Consider the following 27,731-nt stretch of genomic DNA (forward strand, 5'->3'; position numbering starts at 1 on the left):
CTTGAATAAGGGAATTCCCCCAAACATGTTTTTTTAAAGATCTACCTCTCCCAATCCAAATATTTTCGGCAGCCACAGCCCCATACATGAACAAAATTATTTATGTCCTTTTAAACTTTGTTTGGCTCCTCGCGAATTCATTGGTGGGTTTCCCCTGCCCCTAGTTTTCAAAAAGTAATCTGTGTCGATGCATTGGAGAACTCTTATGAACTAAATAATAATACAATGTTGTTTTAATCTAGTATGTTGAAAATGTAGTATAATAAATTGAATTAGTTGAATTTTAATGATTTAAATTATAGATTCAGTCTTAATGGATTGAATTTAAGTGTAATAGATTGCTTTTATGAAAGCTCATTCAGTCAAAAAAGATTGAAACCGTGTGTATTATTAAATCTATAGTTTACTTTTCTCTAGTATGTTGTGTACAGCACTTTATAATATTTTAGTGCCATAGTTTTGCTACGGTGTTTATTGCTATCCCCCCGATTACCTTAGTTTTCAGTGCTATAGTATGCTATTCTATATCAATTGTATTTATACATCTGTCTCATTATATATTCATAAATGGTGTATTTGCCAAAGAATGTGAATAATATGTAATACACAGTGCCTAGTAACATAGTTTGTTTTTTTTTAATGAGTAAAACAAGCATGATTTGTATTCATTTGTAAGTCAGATGCCAGAGTTGTTAACCAACAGCCGTTTGAATTACCATACATTTAGATTGAAAATATCATCATCATCACTTTAATATTCATAATCACAATTAACATACAGATGTAGCCTTGGTTATGGTTAAATAGTACCCATTTGACTCAAAAGATATATATTGCAATACATTGATTTGAATAATTTAATAAAATTGAAATTTCCACTACAGTATAGAAGGGTAGGTAATTATGGAAAAAATCGTTTGACATAACATTTTTGGTTAAATTACGTCATCGACTGCCTCGTTTTCGGGATCGACTGACTTTTTTTAATCACAACACGCATCAGAGAGCAGCCATATTATACTTCTACGCCACCAGTAAACGTTAACAATAGAAATCGAACTTTAGGCAACCGATTACATCTGTTTTTATGCTGTGATTGATTGGAACTTTTTCTTCTACATTCCTTAGCAGTGTTCTAAGACTGTAGGTACATATAGTGTTATTATTGTTACTTGTGAAGTGTTTATAAGAAGATAATTCGCCCCTGTGTTCAAGGCGCACCACGTTTGTTCTCGTCACTTCTTGAAAACTCAGACAGGCGGCGAACCTTCGCCTTCGCCCGCCAAGTAATTTTTGAGATAGATCAGGAAGAATGGCTAGCACTAACACACTATGTAATGAACTATCCCGGAATATAAATACAATGCAACCTCCTGCAAAACCAAAGAGACGGTAAGCACATTGTTTTACTAGAATACATTAGGCTAGTAATAATTTGTACACAACTATAAATTTGGTTAATAAATATGATATTAAAATTATTATTAATTAAATAAATAATACTAATAGGGTAGGCTAGCTAGGCCTAGGCCTATGTCGATATAAATGATGATGTGTAATAAATATTGATTGTCATAAATGAACATGTTGGTCTTTTTAGTTAGTATAGCGCTAGATACTGTAAAGTAAGTTGAGTAAACTGAAGATGATTTTTATTCTACTAGCTACTACTATCTAGCCTAAAAGGGCTACAACAGGTATTTATACAATTATTAATATCATTGTATAAATATTAATTATGTAAATGGGTGTTGAACTGGCAAGATTATGGAAGGTGATGAGCTGAAAGCATGAGATAGTCAAATGGGAAAAATAAAAATTCACATGTGTAGAGAGTAAAAATCTCAATACTAAATAGGGATAACGATGTAAAATTAAAAGTTAATATTTTTCTTGAAACAAATTATACATTGCCTGTTAGTATTTTGTATCAATATTATAATAAAGAAAGAATTATGAAAATATGACTTGTAGTTTTCGAAATATAGGGTTTAAAACATCGCCGAAAATGATCGTTTTTAGCCACGAACGATGTAAACAAATCGCGCTCTCAGGCGACAATTGTATGAACTCGTCATTTTTCGTAAAAATAATTATATAAAATCACTGGTTTTAAGTAACAGATCTTCTATATCAACATTGTAAAATTCAATAAAATATGATATTACTTGTTTATTATATAAAAAAGAGTGTTTATTTAACCTCATTCAAAGAATTTCAATGCATTATTTTCCCGTGTAATTGGACAGGCCTGAGAGGTGCTTCATTTGTCCAATGTGTGTCATACTGTACCTTACCATAATGCAACCCCTGCATCAAATAAGTGACTTACTACAGTAGAGGTGACCATGATGCAACGATTTTGATAAGCATGCATTTTGACAATTTTGTTTCGTGATAAAGTATGGTGGATGGTAAAGGGACATTGACACACCATTGTTAATTGATGTGATGTACTGTACCTTTATTTTTATTTTTTTTTACTCCTCCATCAGTAATTATTTGTAAATGATGCATCCATGACGCACCTCTCCCTGCAATCGTATACTGTAGTTGGTCAAACAATTAACAAGTTTATTAGTTAGATTCACCTGGCTATGCTTACAGTACAATATTGCTCTGTGATATGAACACATATTTAATCCATTTTGAACCAATTTTATCCTAATTTAGAAATTCAGAAAAACGGAAAGAAAAATCTAGAAATGCAGCCCGGTGTCGACGAGGTAAAGAAACAGAAATATATTACGAGCTTGCTCGCCAACTTCCCCTGCCGTCAAACGTTTGCCAACACCTCGACAAAGCTGGAATCATGAGACTATGTATCAGTTATATAAGAACAAGACAGCTTATTCCAGATACCATTGGGGGTAAGTACAATGTAATGTCTACAACACTATCAAATTAGTTTGACAAAAAAAGTGTCATGTGCCCAAATATGGTAGTGATAATACATAATCATGTCTACAGTATATGGGCACATCATATCTTTTTGTCAGAGTTTTAACAACAAGTAGAAATTCTGTTAATTCTATAGATTACTACAGTAAGTTATTTAATGGATTCAAAATGTTATTGCCCTACTTTGGTTTTTTTTGCTTTTATTTTAATATTCTGTTTTTGTTTTTCTCATGGTTACACTACTTTAAATGTCTATCCTTGTATGGTGAATTTGTTTTGCTGTTGTTCGTTTTGATTTTAAACAAAATACTGTTTGTAGGACAAATTTATTTTTGTAATATGACCATTATAAGAAAACTCTACATAGGCAAATACTGTATTAAAAAGATGTATTGTCTCCCAACAGATTACTTTAAAAAAAGACATTAAATAGGCCATTTGCAGTTTTAATATTAGTTAATCACTTTTGTAGAAAGCTGAAAATTAGCGTTTTTACTAAAAAAGATAAAAATAAAATAAATGGTAAATTCAACCAAAAAATCAATTGAATTCCAGTCTATTTACAGTTTTTCAGGTAAATAATTTTGTTTTTGATCCAATTTTAGATGTAAGTGAACTTCAAAATGCTGTACAGTATATACAGTAGAACAAAAACAATTTCAACAAAGGTTTTCAGGGGAACAGTATATCTTTAAGTTTGGCAATCTCTCATACTCATATAAACTAGTGTGATGACATACAGTACATCAATTATCCTAAGGGTTTGGGCAATTTTTCATAGTGAATTATTATTCTTTCTTTGAATTGGATTGTTATAAAAAAACTGAAGGATATGAGATAATGTACAGTGAGCATATTTGCCAATTGCATCTTACTGTATGACACAATTACAACCTACCTGTATGGTTGAAGGAAAATATCTGCCAGTGGTATACTGATACTAATAGTCATTAATACTATTGAGAGTCAATAGATTAGGGCACGGACTTTGCAAAATGACCACCATATCCGACATTCAAAAATATTATTTACAGTAGTACTGGATATAAAAATATTATTTACTGTACCTACAGTACGGTAGACTAAAAGCTCTGTCTACACTATCAAACTTTATGTAACAACAAATTTCATGAAATGATGACGTCATATCCTTACCATATTTAAGTACCGTATATCACTACCTTATTTGGGCCGAGGAATATCACACTCTTTGTCACTTTTCTGAAAAATCCTAAAATCAATGTTTTGATGCAATATTCTTATTTATCAAGTATCATCAGTATACAGTAATTTTACTATAAACTGCATGTCAAATGTATTTCCAAAAAAGGAATTTTTATTTCTTTCTATTCTTGTGAATGCTCTATTCTACAGTAATAATAATTTTATTTGACTTATCTGCAGAGCTTTGAAGTAATTGTGTAAAACACTGCCAAAATATCTTTAACTTTCATTTTAAATTTTTTTTTGGGTTGCAACAACAGTCATGTCAGTCATTTTCTCAAAGATAAGAAATCTACCATAAAAAAAAAAATATCATCATTATTATAGACCTCCCAGTTCCAAAGCATGTGTGCATTTTTGTCAAAACGTTGTGAATGGGTGGAAAGAACTTTATAGACAGTTAAAAAGTAGGTAGTTGACCTATGACCCAATACTCTCTATCTTTACTTGATGAATCATACTGTACCATACAGTATATTGAATATTATATATTATAAATAAAGCAAGTCAGATATTGGTTAGAATTTGCTTAATGGCACTGGTATGGCATAAAACTGTAAATTTGCAATTTTATACATTTTCTCCTTTACTATCATTTGAGCAAATAACCAATTTTAAATAACTTTTTGAACAAATTATCCCCAATTTATTAAAAGAAACAATTACAAATTTCCGATTCAATTACAATCCATTTAACCGTTATTTTCGGACTACCTTTTTACTGGTTATTGACGTCTGTCCTGTTTTTGCTGCCAAGTAATTAAGTGTGTAAATTTATTCGCAGTCCTTTTTTTTGCAGCAGAAACCAGTCCCTTGATAAATTATATGTCAACGTCCTTAGTGGAGGAGGTAATAAAATATACTCAATATTTTAATGATGTATTGCAAATATGTTTATCTAAATATTAGAAATGTGTATGAGAAACAAGGAGAATGATTCAAAGGCTGTGCTAGACACATTAATGGATGATTTATATATCAAGTCACTGGATGGCTTTCTTTATGTCCTGTCACAAGAAGGTGATATTGTTTACCTGTCTGAAAATGTGTGCCAGTATCTTGGGTTGACGCAGGTAATATATATTTTTATTAACTTAAACCATTTATTAAATTTAAATTAAATTAAATATCATTTATTATTGTGTCAAAAAATGTTCTGGGTCGATTATAGCTTGGTATGCCATCATGGTAACTAATTTCAGCGAAATCGGCAAGTTGATCTCTGTGGGTTGCCATCATTTTTCTTGCATTTTGTATCGGGTAGCCCAACTCATTTCATGGTATTGAAACCCTCGTAAATTTTAAACAATGTACCTGATCAAAATATTCTTAACAACATTATTCTAACGGTATGGTAATTTAGAATTGTAAATCAATAGCTCTATTTTCTACTTCCAATTATTTCCCCTTGTCATTGCAACTATGGGTACGGTAGTACTTTTAAGTTTCTTTTTTTTAGAGTATATCATTAATTTGCAGAAGTTTCCTAATATTTAGTTATGGAATTTTTCCACGTAAAAACAAAGCCAAGCGAATATTACTAGATCTGCGAAACCCTGGTTTGACAAATAAATTGAGTTGATTGGCTATTAAAGAAACTGGTCAAATCGCTAACTCATTTTAACGTTGTTGTTCCTAGTGGGAACCAAGCTTTAAAGTTAGCTCCCGTGAATTGTATACAGTAGTTGGCTTATGTGAACCAGGCCTTAATACAAATTTAGTTGTATGTGTGGTGAACTTTACCAGACTATATTACACTACAGTATATTTTCAACATTAAAGGATGACAATGTACAGTAACCCATTCTGGATTACAGTATATAGTCTGCTAGTGTGAACCAGTCCTTAATAATAATTTAGTTGTACAGTATGTCTGGTGAACTTTACAATACCAGACTATATTATACTATATGTCTTAACACTTTGACTGCCAGATGTTTTTCCAGTTAGAAACTGCCACCGCCAGCGTTTTTAGCCCAATTCGATGTTTTTATTAAAGCTGATTGAAACTATGTATGTGATCTAATTTACATGTAATTTAGACTAAAATAATCATAAAGATTTTAGCTTTACAATGGTACCAAGAACGATTTTCAAATCGCAATATGTCATTCGTAATAGTAAAATGAAAGTAACCCACTTTTTGAGTTTTTCATAGTTTCGCGGAAGAAAGTCGAGATATTCGCGATTTTGTGCAAGACATTACAATATGAAAATATCGCCCGGTGAGATCAACAAACAACAAAAAAGTTACTTACACGGCACCGATAGGCCTATAAAAACAAGTTATCACTCTTGAAAAATGTATTACATTTATAAATCATAAATCTTACATCAATGTTTCGCCAAAATCCACATAGTAAAGACACCAGGCCTGTTTAACTAGGCCTAAAGTTGGTCCGGAACCGTTTTACGACTAGGCCTAGTCCTACTAGCCTAGCTAGTAAACTGATGATAATATTCATACCATTTATAAACAAGTTTGTTGCGTGAAAAGTGAAAAACCAAAACAATTAGGGTATACGTACAATAATAATATATAAATAAATATATATTGAAAATGACTCCATTATTTTTTATTCAGATAACAAACAAACATGCCAATCCACAAAAACCTTTGTAATGCTTCGGCGGCATAGCTAGCGCGCGACCGATACACAATGCGCCAAACCATTGCTGTACGCGCTACTGTGATGCTCGGTGTATGTTATTTCGACAGGTACCATTTTGACAATCGTTCGTAACCAGATTAGTTACTTTCAAAAAGTAAAATATTAACGGTCAAGAGCGAATATAGTGTCCATATTTATAGTATATACCAATAATTAACCTATCTACCGGATTTCGTAAAAAAACGCGAAACACAAAGATCTTCGTGTTTGGCAGTCAAGCGTTGTGTTTCCAGATTTGTTTGGTAGTCAAGCGTTGTGTTTCCAGATTTGTTTGGCAGTCAAAGTGTTATGGACTGACAATGTAACCCGTTATGGATTATAGTCTACTTGCTAGTGTGAACCAGGCCTTAATAATAATAGTTGTACAGTATGTCTGGTGAACTTTACAATACCAGACTATATTATACTAAATATGTCCTAACATTAATGGACTGACAATGTAACTTATCTTTAATGTATGGCCTTTCTGTGAACTGTTATCTGTAACTAGGGCATTATCCAAGTATCTTGCTTTCCAATCATACAACTTAAAATCTTGGCACTATAATAATGACTCACCGCATGAGATTCTTATAAAAAAAAACCACTGCAAGTAGAACTAGTGATGTCTTAATCCACTAACAAGTGAATAGACATTGTGCGGGCATGTTCTAGAAAAATAATTATTCCACGCTTATTACAAATCACAAAATATCCTTGTTGTTATTATAATATAACAATAACTTATGGTAATCAATTATTTTATGTTCCATATTAATTGTCAATACAACAATTGGTTTAAACAAATTTGTTGCTGGTTCAAATTCCCATTGGATTATTTGTTTGATTTATTACATTGATATGATAACAATGATAACAATATTAATGTTACAGTATATAAAGGTATTCAGTTCAAAATGAAAAACAGAAAGTGTGAAAGGAGATCAAGTTGAGTAGTACCTGTAGCTTGGTGGTTATTACATGTTTGCCTTCCAAATCCTAAAGCCCGGCGCACACTAGAGCTTTCGGCTGAGCCAACTGGCACGAGTAACACTTGGCTCACTAAAAATTTGCCGCAAACTATGTTCGCGTTCTATCGGACGCACACTAAACGCCTTCAGTACGCGATTTTCTGATTGGATAATTACTTTAACTACGCTATACAGCACGCGCTGAAATATCATAATAAATCAGAACATGTCATGCGCAGTGGAATTTTTTAGTGAGCAGGAAGCTCACGTTCGGCGCACACTTGAGGAAAATGGCACGCGTGGCAATAAATATTAAACACGATAGATATTTTCCTCAGCGGCATGCGTGGCCGATTCCTCACGAAATCCCCGGCGCACACTGTGAGGCAAGTGCTACTCGTGGCAGTTGGCTCAGCCGGAAGCTCTAGTGTGCGCCGGGCTTTAGGTCCACAAGGTTCAATCCTGATCTACCTGTACAGTGCTAGGATTATAAAGCTCTGTCTACACTATCAAACTTTATTGGCCAAAAAAATTAGATGTGCCAAAATATGGTATGACATCATCATGTCCATATATGGGCACAAAGATTTGATAGTGTAGACAAGGCTTACAGTACGGTAACTCACAAGTCTAACGCCCGTATTCTTAAACCGGACTTTAGTCGTAGTTCGAAGTTCGACTTGGAAAAGTCGTAGTTCGAGCTATTACTTCAAATTCGATTCAAAAACGAAGTAGTCGAAGTTTGCAGTTCGACTTAATGAAGTCGAGCTTTTAGTCGAGTTGCACACGTCTGGGTAACAAAGGCTATACATTGGCCAATGACAAGAGAGTATTTGAGGAGCAGACGAAATTTTGCGCATTGATATCACTTTCCATTTCTTACAACACTTTTTACGCATCAGGACTATATACATAAAAAATAATTTTAATCGTTAATTATTAGAACAATATCAGTATTAATGTAACAGTGAAGTATATTTGATTAACAACAAATAAAATCTTAAAAATACATTTAGGAACCATGGCGGTACGATAACTTTTATATTTTCTAGGCCCCCAACAAAGTATGATCGCCACGAACCACGCACTTCATAGCGTGACAAGAAAGCGCTAGGCCCCCTAAACATTCCATCGCGTGGTGAATTGCCGCATCTCCCATTGTCGCTATGGCGTGACGTAGCTCAAGTCGGAATTGCGCGAAGAAAATAATGTAATTTGTATACAGTTGTAAATAAAGATGATTTTCATTATTATAATTTATACCAATGTATATTTAATTAAGCTAATATAAATATAGATATTTCATTCTTCAATATCTGGCCAATATAACAACTCAATGACTGTTACGTTTTTTATAAACATCGTTTAAAAACCATTTAGTCGACCATTTAGTCTACCCCCTCCAGGACTAAAAAAATCAATCAAAATCCGTCTCGATTTAGTCGAGGTTGGCCTGATTTAGTCGGTGATTTAGTTGAAGTTCGGTTTATGAATTAAAATGACGTCATTTTTTTAGTTTTAGCTCGAACTACGACTAAAGTCCGGTTTAAGAATACGGGCGTAAGCCTCAAATGACATTTTTTAGATGATTATAGAACATTACTATAGTTAATAGTTTAACTGGTCCATATCTACTACAAGCTTTGCTTTCTTGGTACTACTGTAGTTATCTATCTTTACCATGGATTTTATAAAATTAGAAATAAAGATACACAAACTACAGAGTCAAGATTATTGAATGATTGTCTGTTTCAAGATTATCCAGTCAGGCTGAGGTTCTATAATAAAACAGACCTTGTTATTTTCAGATAATGTGTCCGGTTTATTTCAAATTTGAATGATTTATATCTTTACATGAAATAAACAAAATTTGAGTTATAACTTGAAAATTAAAATGGTTTTGCACATACCAAAGATAAACAACAGACTACCATTATACTATACAAATGATGAATGAATGACTTTTAAACAGAAAATATTCTCTCTTAATTCTATAATATAATATAAAACATTCATACTTGTTTTATAACGGTGCCAACACACGACGTACGGTTCTGTACCTAACTACAGTACTGTTCTAAAATTAAATCAATTCTATTTTGATTTGAATGTTGAATGATAGGATCATAGAAATATGGCGCTCGGAATTTCATCATGGAGTACTTTAGACCTGTTCGAGCAAGGCATACTCTAAAGGCCTGTCTACACTATCAAACTAGGTGCAATGTGCCTAAATATGGTAGTGATATATTCCCAAATATGGTAGTGAAACACCCTTATGTCCATATATGGGCATATCACATTTTTTTTGTCACATAAAGTTTGATAGTGTAGACAATGTATAATGTAATAATATGGATCTACAGTAAATACAGACAGGTGATACAAAATCAACCAATCAAATAATGCAAGGAGGATGCACTTGGGTGTGTGCTATCTAGATGAGACATTTGTTGATTTCTATCAAAGAAAACTTTAGTATTTGAATAGACTCAATATTCAATGTGTGCGGATCATGATCTGTAGCTACAAATAGATTAGGGTGGATGTTGAATTGAGTGATGTGTGTAGGTGGAAAGATACTAAACATAAAAACCTCACAGAGGTGGGTAGACATAGGACTAGACTATGAGGTATTTAATAAAAAGGTGAAGATTACAATACGATTTATATTGAGTAGAAGAAGAATTTCACACTTGATCGTCATAAGCCAAATATAATTTGGATATCTCAGATTCCTACCATATTGTCCATTAGCAGGTTTTTTACAGTATCTAGGCCAGTTTATATCTTGTATTCACACTAGGATAAAAAAACTTGGCAAATTAAGCTTTGGCTGTATATCTTGGAAAGGTGTCATCGTTCTTGACACAGTTCTAAATCCTGAATATTACTATTGTTCACATGTTTCCTTATAGTCTTCGTTGTTGGTATTAGGAAAGATATGGGTTGAGGAGGTAGTTGTTAGGAATTTGTGGGAAGTGAAATGCCCTATGTACTGTCATGTACAGTCATAAAAAGCACATAATTTTACAGTAAAGTCCCTATTAAGAGAACATCTTTGGACCAGTGTGTCCCATAGGGATGTTCACTAAATAAAAAAAGCATATATTTATACAGTAAAGCTCCCTATTAAGTGTACACATTCGGACCAGTGTGTGTCCTTAATAGGGCTACCCACTGAATAGGGGTTGACCATATAGTTTTAAAATATATATATTGGTACAGGAAAAGTTCTTCCCATTATAAATAGGGTGTCTCCTGAATAATTAGTGGGTGACAATAGCTTTCGTAAGGGAAAGATTTCCTTGTCCCAAAGGAGAGATTCTACTGTAGTTGATTATTAAAGAAGCATATGTAAATTTAACTTTTTTTTCTCTAAGCTAACAACCAGCCATCTCTGGATATGAGGAAACCGGGTCTGGTACATGATAAAGCTATAACTGTATATTTCAAACTTAATAAATGTTGTGTATTTCAATTTGATCAGGTTGAATTGATGGGCCAAAGTATTTATGAGTACACACATCCATGTGATCATGATGAGATTCGTGAACAATTAGCCGATAAGCAAGGATCAACATCGGCTTCAAGAGATCATCACAGCTTCCTCCTTCGTCTGAAATGCACTCTGACCGACAAAGGCAAAACAGTTAATCTGAAGTCGGCAGTCTACAAAGTAAGTGTATGAAGTGATCGCTTAACAGTGGCGGAACCAGGAATTTGAAATAAAGGGAAAGGGTGTGAGTTGGGTATTGGCCTAAACATGGTAAAAATAAAGTGCTGAACAGAGCCTACTCTGTCTTATCTTTTTCTTTGTAAATTTCAAAAGTTTTGCTGGGCCTCCTTGGACCCACTTACGGTTATTACAAATATACAGTGTGCCCTTCGAATAAGTGCCAATTCCAACATTGATTTACTATTAGGTGCTATATAAAACGGCCATTACTTGAAAATCAAAACTATTGAAGTACAGGATAATATGATGCTTTTACTTATTTAGGCTCTCCAGTGCACTGCTCACAAAGAGTGGATTGAGACCATCAATTTGTCAACATCTGCAAAAACGTTATATCTTGTTGTCGTGGCATGTCCTATTCCACACCCATCCAACATTGAACATCCGCTGGACAGTAAAACATTTGTTTCCAGACACAACCTTGACATGACATTCACAGATTGTGATGAAAGGTAAGTTTTGACTAAAGAGGTATTAACAAATTTTTTTTCTTCAGGAATATGGTAGAAAAAAAGGATCCTCTTTTGTTAACAGCACTTTGATCCAACCTAATATCCATGCCTATGGGCTTCTTTGCTCAGGCACCAGAGATCTGGAACCAACTTCCTCGTTCCATCCATTACAATCCATCCCCTTTTCAATTCAAATCTCTCCTGAAAACTCACCTATTTCAATAGTTATTCTTTTCATGTTATGCTGTGAGATTCGGTAAAGAGCGCTTTATAAATGTTTGATATTATTAGAAGAAGAGGAGTAATTTTACAAACTGTTAGTAACCTGTATTCTGTCCTCATTGTACAGCCGTCTCATGGTCTGTTAATTTTCTGTCTTTTTGTCTACCATCTTGAAATGAAACTATGCTAGGGTGAACTTGTTGCTGTTTCTGTCGTCTGAACATGGCTAGCCGATTCTCGGTACTGTATCTATTTCCGAAGTATCATAGAATTATTTGGCAATACAACATCACATGTGTTTCACATGTGATGCTGTATTACCAAATATTCCTGTGTGTGATATCTCGGAAATAGATTTATGTGGAGATAGAGCACTGGGAATCTGGTGACACGGCTTTAAACTGAAATAGTTTCATACGTCTTGAGATTTGATAATGAACACGTTGCTATGGGCATCTTTTTTTGTATTCTGTTTATTTTATGTGTCCAATATTCAACAGCGATTAAGAATTGGCAGTTCAATGGAATAAAAGAAACTCTGGTTGTGACGTACTCAACCTTGGTTCAGTCATGCCATGAGCTGTTCATGTGACTCATAAGCATTCTGTTAAATGTTAGTCCCTAGTGAAAAAACTTTACTGCAGTGACAGGTGATGAATTGGCCTACTTCAGCTAAATCTATAGCAGTTTGTTAGACTTTGACATAATAACTCTGCTTGATCAGTGAAAAATTTAAGGCCCTATAATTAATGTGTATCAGGCATGTAGGATTGATTTAAAGACCTATTGAACACCCTTATGTGTTCAACAAATTGTCCCCATGAGAGATGTAATTATGTGTGATATATACTGCATTGTCTAACAGTTACAGTATATGAAATTTCAATGTGGACAATGTTTGACTTCTTTCTGCAGAATGTATGTAGTGGCATATTTAGAGAACAATTAATGTAAATTTACACTCTCGCGAAAAGTTGGGAGGGCCCTTGGCCTATAGCCACGGAACAATAATTAAAGATGTTCAGCTTTTAATAACGTATCTTTACGCCACAAAAGCCTGATCACAATGTATTTCTTGGACTTTCAAATGTGTAGACTGTTTTCTATAGTCTACTCGACCAATATTGAAAACTGAAAAACAGAAACTCTTCCAAATACAGAGGTCCAAAAGGTGTTTTGTACCAATAAAAATGCATTCGGAATGCCAGACTTTGCAGAAAACCAGACATATTAGACAAACCCAAGAGTTTTTTGTATTGGCAGAGTTGTATATAAAATACTTATTTTCATAATCATGCTATATGGTGTAAACATCAATTAGTATTTATCTTTTCATCAGGCGCCTCTTAACTTTTATGGCTTTTAATTTGATTGATTTTCTGTATTTAAAAGATGCCTTGTTGTTTTGCGTTTTTGTCCATCTCTTATTGTGTTATTGTATTTGCTGAAATAAATAGTATTATTGTTAATTTCAGAATTGAGGAGCTGTTAGGATACAATGTATCACAAGTGGAAGGTCATTCCTTTTACAAATTCATCCATGCAGGTGATAACCAAGTTGTAGAGAAGAATTTAAAGAATTGTAAGTACGCCATTCTTCAAAGTCTTCTTCACTATTGTATGGCCGATCACAGCAGAACTCGTAAAACTGCTTTCTATTGTATTGTTTTTTAATATTATTTATATTTTTGTTTTGAGGAGCCTATTCACTACAAGCTATGCTTTTATTTATGCTCCTCCACTTTATATAAGTTATTAGTAAAGTGAAATAAATGAAATGAAATGGTGCTGTTGACCTCCCCATTTACATACATGGTACCCCTTGGTCTAAAGGAAGTTCAGATGAGAAAGTTTATAAAAGAAAAATTCTGAAGAAAACTTTATTATTATTATCAATATGAAGCATTCAAATATAATTAGTTTATTTCAATGTAAATACTCATTGTGTTACATTACTTATTAATTTACATTAAAGATTTAATGTCTCCCAGAAAAAATAATTTGTTGAATATGCCATTTAAATGTCACATAATAGTTATCCACTTTAAACAAAAAATTTATTTATGTGAAAAAACTGTAATTTGAAGCAAAAAATAGTCAAACTGGCTGCCAGCCAATGGGCTTTTTTGTTGAATTTACCATTTATTTTGTCATTTTATATGAGAAAACATTATTTTTTTAATGTTTTTTTTGACAGAAGTGATTAACTTTATTAAAACTACAAAATAACCTATTCAAAGTCTGATTTAATTAATCTTCATTTTCATTTTTTTGGGGGACAATGCATCTTTAAAAAATCTTTACCTCTGAGTTTTTTTTTTCACAAAGCCATAAGTAAAAAATAAATGACATCATTGAGGACTGTTTCATAAAATTGAAAGTTTTTGAATGAGAAGTGTGTGAATAAGACGATTTGGAAACTATGCAGTCCGATTTCGTTTCCGTCTAATGTTTTTGATACTTTCAAACAGACATGGGGTAATTCTATCACCTCATCATTTAAATTTGAAGGTGATGAATGAATTATTTTGGAACGCTAGTATGTAACCATCTGCCGCTACTATTAAACCTGTTTTATTTATTGCTATTAATTGTTACCTGGATTTTTTCGTGATAACAAAGAGAATTAACCCCCCTAAAGCATATTATATTAAACATACCAAAGTGCGGATCAAGACCTCCTTTATAAACATTTTCACTAACACCTGCGGTTTTGTTTACAGTATATGCCAAAGGACAATCTGTGATTGGTCGATATCGGTTTCTGGCTAAAGTTGGTGGCTATGCATGGATGAGCACAGAAGCAACAATCATATACCATAACAAGTCGTGCAAACCGCAGTGCATTGTGTGTATCCATTATATGATAAGGTATAAAATTTTTTAAAACCTCGGGGGTTCAATAACTGTGTGAAAATGATGAGAATTTGTCATTGTTCAACATCCTTTTGTACACATCATAAAGTATTACAATGCAAATCCTTTAAAAGCAATGCTTACAATAAGCTGATTAGAAAACTTGTTTTTCCATTTTTGGTATGATATAAAACTTGACCTATATGAAATTGGTGAAACGTCAGCAGTTGTATAGAAATAAAATGGTTGACAGTGTAAAAGGCAGGACAATGCAAGTCTAAAGCCTTGTCTACACTATCAAACTTTATGTGACAAAAAGTGTGATGTGCTCAAATATGATAGTGATATGCCCAAACGTTGTAGTGATATGACATCATCGTGTCCATATGGGCGCATCACATTTTTTGTCACATACAGTTTGATAGTGTAGACAGTGCTTAAGTGTAAAAAGGCATTATCAGTTTTTCTTTTTTTTTTATCATTTAACAAATAATCTTAACAAATGATAACCATACAAATTAATATTTTTTCAGTGATGTAGAAAAAGAGGAGGAGATTGTGTCATTACAACAAGAAGTTGAAAATTCAAAGACAAAACCAACAGCAAGCAAACAAACTAATGAAAGTCCCTTTTTGTACTGGAGTCCACACCAGAACAAGACGAGTACGTACTAATATTATTAGCATGTGTCATATCTTCTTTCATAATTGTTTGTAGAGTTTGCAGATGGGCTGGCAATTTCTTTCTTTTCCCTTATTTACCCCAAAAGGAGTTGGATAGCCGAGTGGTTAGGACACTTGACTGTCATACAGATAGACTCGGGTTCTATTCCCGACAACTCCCAGTCCACTCAACTGTATATGAGTACCTGGTTGAAAATACTAGGGAGAAAAAAGGCGGCGTGGAAAGGAACTGGCCACCGTACCACATAATGCCGAGGCTTAGTACAATGAGCTCCTAACAGCTTATTCCCCTACGTTAAATGAATACGGGACTCACCTTTACCCTTTTTTACCCCAAAATAAGTCAAAAACATTGTAAACATAAATTAAAATATAATACAGTCAACTCTCCCAATACCGGACTCTCCCAAAACCGGAATTCACGAAAAACCGGACTTTTTTGGAGGGCCCAATTTGTCCCTATTCTAAATGTACTGTAATTTAATCCGGACAAATTATGAAGTACAAAACACGAAAATTAGCGTCTGAAAACCGGACTGACAGTTAAAAAACTCCAAATATTTACGAAAACAACGTAACATCGTCGTCGCTGACTCGGATTCAATACATTCACAATGTACAAAAGCTTTTAACCATACCCTCACCATGCATGAAGTGCGCGACGTTTCGCGGTACGATCAAATAATGTTGCCATGGAGCACTACACTGTGATTGACAGGTCAGTTCATTGTTAACCCACGAGGCGGCAATTGTTGCGTATCGAACTGCGGTGGGCTTTTTCACATCGAAGCGCTACGTCTTAATGTCTATTGTTTTTAACAGGGAGTTGTTAACAACTCCCTGTTTTTTAGCATATGAATTGTTTTTTAATAAAGTTCAATTTACATTCCACTTTGTGTCTTTGTTTTGTTTAAATTATTGTTAAATTCACAATTGCAATAGGACTTTAAAAAGGAATGTTTCACTAAAAATGTGCATCATTATAAATTTGGAAATCATTATGGCAAAACGTAAACAGAATGAACTTGACTTAACTAGTGTTAATAAACTTTGAAATGTTACCAATTAATTATTGTGTCATTATTGCTTGGCTCGTTTACCTAATCAATTTTCATCATTGCTATCAAATTACGTCAAAATAAAGGAGCTTAAAAAACATGTGGTCTAGGTGTGGGCGTTTTTATTTGATTATGACACCTCTGCACATGCGCATCACTCAAAGCCCTTCACCCATGCTGCTGCTGCTGCTAGCTAGCTCACGAAAAACAATAAACAGACCGAAATTATGTTCACCGTACGTACGTAGGCCTTTTTGCCGTTAAAAACACATTGAGAAACAATAATTTACTATTGTAACATGTTTTATTGGTACAGTAAATAATGTAACTTTTAAAAAAGGTAAATTGAATTAGGCCCTAGCTTAATATTAATAAAGTAGGCCTAGGCCTATCAGTTTATTTAAGTAAAACTAGATTGACACAATCATAGCCTAGGCCTTCCCTACGCTAGGAGACAGTACCGGGCAGCATTCGGACCGATGATTCAAAGCATTTTCAGTGACAACGTGATGACTTTAAAAATATGTTTTCAGGAAACCGGACTTTCGAAAAACCGGAAAATATATGCCTGCCCAAGGGTGTCCGGTATTGGGAGAGTTGACTGTATATCAATGGAAGGGCTAAAAAATAGTCAAAACTAAGTTCAGCCCCTAAACACTGAGGACTAAATAGTTAATAAATAAATAATTAAGCGCAACCTTTCTAAACTCAATATACTTTTCTTTTCTTTCAGAACCATAGACTAACATAATACTTGAGATAAGATAGTTAAGAAATGACTTAAGTTAAAAAGCGAGGCTTTATTATGAAACCTCTCTTTTTATCTCATGAAATAGATTTTGTCGTAGATTTCAGAAAAAAAATACATAAAAATAATTATTATCTTGGGTTATATTCAAAATCATTGACTTAAAGCATGCAATGTTAAGATTATTCTAAGCAATTTGATAAATCAGAACCCAGGTGTGTATAACCCATCTTAATATAATACTGTCTGAGTGGCTGAACTATTGCTTGTCAAGTTTGCATTTAAGTTATTAATAGAAAACAACTTTGTTTAACATGAGGAATCTGGATTTGCGGTTAACAGATTAGAATTTAGTACGAGTGACCACTCCTAGTGTTGCATTCAAACTAAAAAAGAAACCAATGTGAATCGAATGTTATTGTAAAAAAAACATTCTTGTGTCTGAACAGGTGCTATGAGGTTTCATGCATGCTTTTTACTTACCCTTGATGCTGTGTGGTTTTCTGTGTGTTTACACTCATTAAAACGACATGTTTTATGTATGGCTTTTTCACCTGTACCACACTGTATGTAAAATGTAAGTCCTAGTGTATATAAAAAAAATGTTGATAACAATTTTTGTTTTCTTACTACAGTTGAGTTGGATCCTAATGAACTAGATTCACTGGCGCCCACACCTGGGGAAGAATTTGTGCCACTTTTCAGTTCAGCGATGAAAGGTTTGTGATTTTTTTAAAATTTCAACTTCCCACTAAGATGTAAATTAGTGAGAGATGGTGGTAAAACCTCTAAAACAGTCAAGTCACATTTGTATTATTATTTATTTATACTGAAGGGGCTGTGTGTGACAGTGGCTTTGTGAGTGAACTAGTACACCAGGGTAAACACTACTCGTCTCAAAAGATGTACTAGGTTTTTAAAGTGTACGTGAGCTAGATGTGTATACTGTTTAGTCCTTATCCGAGAAGAATCGTTCTACCACCAGAACCATGGAGCGAGTGAGCCTTGAACCATGGAGCGAGTGAGCCTTGAACCATGGAGCGAGTGAGCCTTGAACCATGGAGCGAGTGAGCCTTGAACCATGGAGCGAGTGAGCCTTGAACCATGGAGCGAGTGAGCCTTGAACCATGGAGCGAGTGAGCCTCGAACCATGGAGCGAGTGAGCCTCGAACCCTTGTTGATGTTATGGCTATACAGTTACAGTTCCATTCAGCCACTTACTCGCTTCTTAATGGAATATTAAGATTATTGATACAGATGGTATGCTGTATTTTGGAGTTTTCCTTTGGTCATTAAGCAAATATTGTTGTATGTGGAGATACAGCACTGAGAATCTGGTAATTATCACCGTAGCTAACATAACATAATAATACAATCATTACTTAACTTTCGTTTATAGATGGTGAGACGTGTTTAAGCAGAGAAGGATCTGTAAACTACTCCGATATGATGGATGGTCTTGGTGATAACTTTATGGACTTCAATCCATTTGCTCCTATGGATTTTGAGAGTGAAGACAAACAGATGTCACCACAGGTAACATAATATTCTTCACATAACTACAGTGACAATGACAATACCAAGTGAAGTGATTAAGCTCTGTCTACACTATCAAACTAGTTTGACATAAAAAGTGTTTTATGCCCAAATATGGTAGTGATATGGCCAAATATGATTATGATATGCCCAAATATAGTAGTGATATGACATCATCATGTCCATATATGGGTACAGAGCTTTAATTACAAAGGTTTCTTATATTACATTTTATGTTTTCCTTGTATAACAGGAAGTAAACATTGACCAGGACCAAACTGATATCCTTCCTAAGAAAGACCAGATTGTGTCAACAGAACAATACATATCAATTGAGGTGAGCCACCGGATTTATTTAAGCTAATTAATCATTATTGCAGTATTCTATGTATCGCAACCACAAACGTTTTTTTTTCATGCACTTCCTGGAAGGAGACATACATTTTCCTTTATAGATAATTTTTCTGTTTTAGCTAAATTGAGATTTAACAGAGCGGTCTAGCGCATTTTAACCCAAAAAACCCTTATATACCCATGCCATTTCTAATAATAATAAATGAACATTTCTATAGCCCCGATATCCTCCACTCAAGCGGCACCCATGGTTCATATAATGTTACATACTGAAAACTATTAGGGGTAAAATTACATAGATTGTACCTCTTGAAGTACTACTGAGTTATAACACGGTATCGACTCAGATGTATAAGATAGTTTTAACTGTTCACTCAAGCACTTAACCTGGTCGTATGGTAGCTATAGCATTGCATAAAAAGAGTTAAATTAAGTATGTGTAAACACAGCTGTAAGTGACATGGTAGCTATAGCGTTGCATAAAAAGTGTTAAATTTAGTATGTGTAAACACAGCTATAGTGACATGGCAGCTTAAGCGTTGCATAAAAAGAGTTAAATTTAGTATGTGGAAACACAGCTATAAGTGACATGGCAGCTTAAGCGTTGCATAAAAAGAGTTAAATTTAGTATGTGGAAACACAGCTATAAGTTAAGTTGGGTGAAAGTGGATGAGGTAAACTGTAACCGGAGGGTGTTTTTTATTTTACCCAGCCAAAGAGTCCAAATACCATACAAAAATACAATACATACTCCAAGCAGACACTTGGCTCAATAGTAATGCTTACTCTTGCCAAGAGGAATTGGCAGGCATATACCTAGACCTAGGGATTGTCATTAGAAAATTGAAACCCTGTATCTGATTTGTAATAGGATTCAAACATGGATGAGCTTGGCATGAATGCGCCTCTAATTCTAGATGAAGAATGTCAGTTTACCACCGACATGTTGACAGACTTGGATGGAGTATGTTGGAACAGTTGGAAGGAGGTTAATCCATTTTCTCTTCCTATGACGTAAGTCTCCCATTCCCACAATTTATTTATTTTTTAATTTTTTTCCAAACACAAAATAATACCCAGCCAAAGAGCCCAAATACGGACTTGGATGAAGTATGTTGGAACATTTGTAAGCCTGTTATCTGTTTTCTCTTCGTACAGTATGACGTAATATAAGTCTGCCATTTCTCCCACCCCTATAATTGCAAACAAAATAATTCAATGACATTATCACCACTAGTAGTGTAGTTGTAACTCGGTGGATAACATGCATACATGTGTAACTGTGCTATAATCCTTGCTTGAGTATAATTTATGCTAAGCTTAGACACATGATTTGAAATGCAATCCAAGTATAATTCAACCCCCTAATTTACTCCATATTCATACCCAGGCCTCATTGTCATGTGCAGTAGCTTATCCACCACCAAAATTCTGAGACACAGTCAACAGTTCTTCTTCCCCATCTCTTCTCTGTAACTACCTGCCTAATTTATATCAGTACCTTCATTTAACAAGTAACCCATCTTTTTCTGTTACAAAATAAAGATTTATTATTAACCTGCCTTTTTAGTTTACATTAATTTAACATAATTTCTTCCACCTTTTTGTACCTTTAGGGCATTCATGTTTTAGATATACAGTTATTTATCAAGTGAAAATTATTTGTTATTTTATTGCAGGGGGTCTGTTGAAGACACTGTTTGTGAGAGAGCTAATATCATGCCTGATACGCCATATATTGACCGTTTGAATACTTCTTTGAGTAAAATGACTGGTTTAAGTCGGAGCATGCCAAACATGTCGGTTGGTCCTGCAAGTACAAAGAACGATGACTTTTCAAGACCAATTCCAACTCCTGATATTGCCACCAACCAGATGTTCTCACCAGATAACTGTCTTGGGATCCAACAGAACATAAGTGATCAAAGAAATATTCCTCCAGATATATTGCAGGAACTACCAGGATACAATGGAATACAGGCATCACAAACAGCACCCAGACAAATGACTATGCAAGAATTGCAGATACTATCGCCAACACCACAGATGGAATCACAAATCTCACCCCAGCCATTGTTGATGTTATCACAGATATCACCATCACATACGTTATCACAGGTCTCCTCACAATCACCACAGATGCCATCAAAAATATTTCAGACCACACCACCACACATGTTGCTGAAAACATCAAAGCCACAATCATCTTTGACATCACCACAAATGTCACCGGTCTTAAGACAACTGCCATCAGAAGGCTCACCACTAATTTCTCAGATCTCAACAGGGCAGGTTTCACCAGTGCCGATCATGTCACCAATTATCTCGCAACAAGGGTCTCCAATCATCTCACAACAAGGGTCACAGATCGTTCCTCCGTCGGTACTCTCTACATCAACATCCGGAATGATGCTGTCGTTTCCTTATTTTCTGTTGAACTATCAATCGGAAAAAAGACCTTGCCCGGATCGGAAAGCAAGCGCGAACCTACCACAATCAGACTTAAGAATACTGAAGCGCAAAATTAGCATTGATGCTAACCCAATACAAGCTAAATTGTTCGCAAAAGCAGCTAAAAATAAAGAGACATTGGTGAAAAAAGAACGGGAACCAAATAAAAGGAATTGTCCTATTGGTGAGTATTGTGTTTTGTATTCAAATTGTATTATAATGGTTACCCTATGTTTGAGAAGAAGTCGGTTAAAAATTAATTAATTAATTAAGTTTGTCCCTTGAAACACAAAAAATGGAAAAAAAAATATTCTAAATTTAAATTGGCCATATCAAAGTAATATTAAAGTTATTCACTTTAAGTCGAAAATTCGAGCCAAAAACAACAATTTTACGTAATTAACAGGTAAATTAATTAGATTACATTTCATCTGGGAAATCGTCGCAAGCGAAAGTAAATAAAGATTGCAAACCATGAGTATGCATTATGCATGATGCTAATTAGGATTGTTTACAACTTGTCACGGTTGAGAAGGTGTTTTCACACAGATCGCAAGGAAGTTTTACATACAGAGTAGCCAAATAAGTGCGTTGCATTATGAGATATGTTTTGATTGAAAACTTTGACTGGAAGTCAAAGTTATTTTTTGAACAAAAAAACTGTATTTTGGTTAAATTATTTTTTTTTTCCACTAATTTTTTGTGAAAGTTAATAACTATTATGATACTTCAAAATGACCCACTTTTTTTCAAAATTAAAAAAAAAATTTTTTTTGGAATTAGTCAAAGGGACAATACATCTTTAAATAATAATAATGATAATAATAATAATATTCGTTCTTATAAAGCGCTTATTGCAGAATGCTTCTAAGCTTTATTTTTTTTTCACATATGTAAAGCATAGTAAAGTTGTGTCTTGATTTATTCCGGTTACCCATTTTATATACTTGGGTGGAGAGAGGCAAATGTAAGTAAAGTATCTTAAAGGATACAAGCAATGCAGCGAGAGTTGGATTCACAATCAGTAATGCAACGTCCAACACACTGTGCCAAACACACTTACAAATAATAATAAATGTTTCTGTTTATTTTTTTAGATAAACAAACTGTGAGTACAGTAGACTTGAACGCATGGGCAGATATTCGTAACCAATCAGAGTACAGCACAGTCGGTAGCAATCTTACTCATTCAAAGCTGTTACAACAAGTAGCCATGAAAGCGGTATGTGAGGAAAATGTTACTCTCTTTTTTTTTTCACTTTTTAAGCTAATTTTGTATTAACATGACATAAATAAGTTTGTAGTCTCTGCTAAAACAAGGCCATCGCAATCTCAAGTTAGTGTTTACCAACCACCCGACCAACCAACCGGTTGTGAGGAAAATGTTACTCTCTTTTTTTTCTTCACTTTTTAAGCTAATTTTGTATTAACATGACTTAAATAAATTTGTAGTCTCTGCTAAAACAAGGCCATCGCAATCTCAAGTTAGTGTTTACCGACCGCCCGACCAACCAACCGACATAGTGAGCTGTAGAGTCACGTTGCATGTGACTGAAAACACTAATACTGCTCCAAAATCTAAAATAAATAAATAAAAGGGCTCCAAAAATTACTCATGCATGCAAATTTAATACATTTAATAAATAATAACCAAATAAAAAAAAAGGCCAGCATTAGATTTGATTGAATTTCTGAATTTTTGGGCTCTGCCACAACAATTGGTTTAGGTTGATTTTGTTCATGAAATAATATCAACTCGGGTGTCAATACCAATATGGTGTGCATTCTGGTGTGAGTTTTGGTAGGCGATGTGAAGGGTATTGAGCGCTGTCTACACTATCAAACTTTATGTGATAAAAAAAATGTGATGTGAGCATTGGGCACATCACAGACTAGTTTGGTAGTGTAGACAGAGCTTTAGAGATGTGCTAAAATACTATCAGTGTTTTCATTATGATTTATTTATTTTGACAGTAATAAACAATTTATTTTTTACTTCTGATATGATAGAATGAATCATCAAAGAACACTCCACGTTCACCACCTCCATCATTGTTCAGCACAATGTCGATTGCGAGCCTCATCAGCTCGTCTTCTCAGCTTGACTCCATACCGCTGATCAACCAATACGATGCCGAGGTAAACGCACCTATCACCTCCTCCTGTCTGCTCCAAGGGGATGAACTTCTCAAAGCTCTTGACCAATCAAAAGGGGACAATTAATATATCATCATTAGTACATGTTCGATCAAGCTACTTAAATTGTTGCGTACATTTATGCGTATCTAGCAGCTTTATGCACCAAGCACTTTTCCAGTTATTGATAGTTGTTTACCAACGTATTCTTTTAATCAAAGTATGTCAGTGGTTTAATTAAGGGTTAATTGAATTAACACTCCTAACAATATTTGTTTAGTCTAACTTTGTATAAAGTATTAAGTCAACCATGCATTTAAGATGCTAAGTCTGAATAAAATGTTTTTACTTCATAAAGTTACGTTATAAGTGGAGAAGTTGTGGAAATAATTGAGTAGGTTATAGATACTAAATAAGTGTAATGATAATTGCTATATTCATAATCAAAAGTTTAGTATTTCATTATGTGATGCAAAGTTAAGTTTGCTTTTTGCTTGAATTTTCAAGAACATTCTTTTTTCATGAATAATCTTGCTTACTAACACAGTTCATGTATGAGAAATCACTGAATGATGTACTGTATATACAGGTAACACAGCACTCACTAAATCTCACTAAAAACAAAACAAGCATTTAGGTAATTAAGTAAGTGTAGTAAGTCTCTGTATTCGTAAGCTATATTTTATGAAAAATCTTGTATAACGGAGAAACTAATGAATATAAATAATAACATGGCGTTTTATAGCTCCGTGGTAATATTACATACTTTAAAATAATAATTAGTTATTAACTAGATTTATTGGTGTTTGACTTTGTGCACATTTTTTATTGTGTGATACAGTATTTCACTGTTTGCTTATTCGACAATCAAATAATGTTTATGATTTTATTTCATATAATTAAAAGTGTAAATATGATTGCTATATTCATAAGTGTTTATTATTTTTATGTGATAGAAAAAATTAAGGAGTTGATTTGCTTGAGGCAGGATTTTTTAAGAATATGCTCGCCTCCAAAACAGATTTTTAGAAATTGCAATGTCTCTGTGAGATTTAGTTAGTATATTTTTAGTATCTTCTGTATATGACGTTTTAGTATAACATTTGCATATGATGGTGGTGGGGTGCTGGCCTTCCAAAACCATTGACTTTGGTTCAAATCATGTATATCATTTGAAAGTTTTATTAAAGTAAAACAGGAAAAAAAAATATATACTATTTTAGAGTGACACTTATCTGAAATAAGAGGGAGGTAATAAATAGTTAATAAATGCTTTTAGTTTATGAAAAAGAAAATCTATATTTTTCAAATATGTTATACATAAATTGATATATTTACAATATAGAACTAATACATTTTAATTTGTAGCTGATTTGTGTTTATCACAATCTATTTCAAGCCCATAGCCAGGAGGGTTTGGAGGGTCAAATGCACCTTTCCAACTAGCCCTTTTTCAAAGGAGGTGTTAGAAATAATAATCCTAGCCTAGCTCATCAGTAGTAGTAGGCCCTCCACCCATGGCTGATCCAGTGGGGTAGCACTAGACGCCCATTCTCCCCTTTTGGACAGCAACTACTACTTTTTGATATCTGATTTTAACTATTGATAGAAAGATTAAACGAGTACTTACCTTAAGTATGAAGTTTAGTCTCCATTTCATGAAGTAATGGTAGTTGGTAGAGATTCTAACTGGTATCCCTTGATAATATTAAGCACAATCTGATCAGAAGTGTATTTATTCCACTCTGAATCATAGTTTCTTATCTGTCCCCCAATAAACTGATTGGGATTTAAGTATATACTTACCTCGTTAGTTATTTCTTTTCTTGTGTTGACAAAGGAGCTTTGGACTTTGTGAACGGTTTCTTGTGGCTTGTCCGCTCCTGAGAGGTTGTCGTAAAAAAAAACCCTAGAGTATCCAATGCCTCTAGCTCCTTCATAAGGGTTAAACCGCCAAGTGCCTCTACCTCTGTTAACGACTCTTCCGCTGAATTGAGATTTTCTCTTTTATGTCATTGACTCTTTTTGCCAAATCATCTCCAAATAGCAATGTGGAGACCGGTATGGATGACTTACACAGCGCCTGCTTGTATTTTTCATCTAATTCAGGTTTTAAATTCTCACGTCTGATTAGACTTAGTTCAAAGTTGGTGTATGCCATCAATGCTATTATAGCTTCCTTTGTTGAGGAAGGTTCATTTTCTTGTTGGTTCACCATGGCCGAACTAGCCCCACCATGCTTCTCTTTACGTTGTATTTTCAAGTCCGATGACTTTGATGCAGCTGAAATATTATCCCATATTATAGGGTTAACCTTTGGTACTACCAAGTTTTCTAGGATGGCTGGTGGTGGTTATTTATCAATTGTATCATTAATTTGTTCATCTTCCAATTTCTCAGAAATCAGTAAACTAACAGTTTGAGCCAATTCTTTGTTAATATTTGACCCTGTGGGTCTGGTCGCCTTAAATCTTTTTGATATCTGATTTTAAATATTGATATCATGTTATTGTTATGTTATATGTTATTTCCGTCATTAAAAAAATCTTGGATCTGCCTCTGTCTGTCACCCCTCTTACAACAATCCTGGCTACAATCTTGGTACCATCATAGAGATAGCATGTTATAATGAACTAATATCTATTACTACCTGTGTATGTGAGATGTTATAGTGAACCTATATCTAGTACTATGGTGTCTCTTAGATATGAAGTTATGTGATAGTCACACAATTGCAAATCATATCATTATTGCTTATTATATTTCATATTTGAAATTTTCTATGTGTATCCAGCTTCAATGCAGTAATGCATAATTTGTTAAGAATTTGGTGTAGGTCTATTACTAGAGAGCTAACTTTGGTTATATTGTTTCACTTAAGTGAAAATAGTAAGGTAAAAATAACTAATAAATAGTTAAAAAATATATATGTTTAAGTTGATTCACAATCCTACAAATATTGTTTTTGTTGTTGTAAGGTACTGTAAGTATTCTGTTCTATTTAATAGGTTATGTTTTCAAATCATATTCATATTTGATAACACAGAGGCGCATGAACAATTTTTATGCTGGAGTGTTAAAGTGACAATATTGTGAAAGTTTTAAGGATAACAAATTAAAAACTATGATATTGACCTTCCATTTTGGAAGATCTTTACCCTTCTGACTACCAACTTTCCTTGTTTGTTATGTACATAACGTAAAATATGATTAATTTGAGTCTGAGAAAACATAATTTCTATTTATATTTTATATGCAAATGACAATAATTGGAAGTAATTTTCCACTGATGAATGAATGGGTTATCTTGGGGCGGTCAAGTTTTTTTCAGAAAGAAAGTCTTTCTCTAATCAAATCTTTCATCTAAAATTTTAAAAAGTATATTTTTTTTTTAATGTGGACATATGAAAGGGTAATATTGAGCAGATCTGTGCTGTTTCCTGTATTTAGCGAGTTCTTTAAGACGCTGCTGCTTTGTATGCATGCTTGATAATACAAAATTAAATGCTACCAACATAGTTGGCTATTTGTAGCAATATTATATGAATATATATTCATTATATACAATAAAGTTTGCAAGGTGCATGTAAATAGTTGTTGCTAAATTTCTTTTTTTGCATTCCTTAAAAATCAATCAATATTTAATTAATTAAATACATAAACCTATATAATATTCATTAATTATACAAATTAATGAATATACAAATTAATTATGCAAATTAATGAATGTGCAATGAACATTTAATTA

At 33.7% G+C, this 27,731-nt stretch overlaps 1 protein-coding gene across 1 annotated transcript; it reads left to right on the forward strand.

Annotated features, from left to right (window-relative positions):
- The first annotated feature begins 1,001 nt into the window (after positions 1-1,001).
- Positions 1,002-27,393, forward strand: LOC140059756 (uncharacterized). The gene is made up of 15 exons (XM_072105637.1): positions 1,002-1,392; positions 2,674-2,870; positions 5,035-5,198; positions 11,238-11,426; positions 11,751-11,938; positions 13,636-13,742; positions 14,884-15,031; positions 15,550-15,680; positions 18,142-18,225; positions 18,906-19,042; positions 19,296-19,379; positions 20,268-20,410; positions 21,076-22,031; positions 22,945-23,069; positions 23,858-27,393. Exons 1-15 carry the CDS (start codon positions 1,313-1,315, stop codon positions 24,068-24,070), a joined length of 2,946 nt encoding a protein of 981 aa, XP_071961738.1. The 5' UTR covers positions 1,002-1,312; the 3' UTR covers positions 24,071-27,393.
- The last annotated feature ends 338 nt before the right edge of the window (positions 27,394-27,731 follow it).

This window comes from Antedon mediterranea, chromosome 10, assembly GCF_964355755.1.
Source record: "Antedon mediterranea chromosome 10, ecAntMedi1.1, whole genome shotgun sequence".
In the NCBI taxonomy this organism is placed as follows: domain Eukaryota; kingdom Metazoa; phylum Echinodermata; class Crinoidea; order Comatulida; family Antedonidae; genus Antedon; species Antedon mediterranea.

Coding starts and splice junctions, on each gene's coding strand:
- LOC140059756 (XM_072105637.1), top strand. CDS start 1,313: ATGGCTAGCACTAACACACTATGTAATGAACTATCCCGGAATATAAAT. Junction 18,226..18,905: donor TTTCAGTTCAGCGATGAAAG/GTTTGTGATTTT, acceptor TTTCGTTTATAG/ATGGTGAGACGTGTTTAAGC. Junction 20,411..21,075: donor CCATTTTCTCTTCCTATGAC/GTAAGTCTCCCA, acceptor ATTTTATTGCAG/GGGGTCTGTTGAAGACACTG.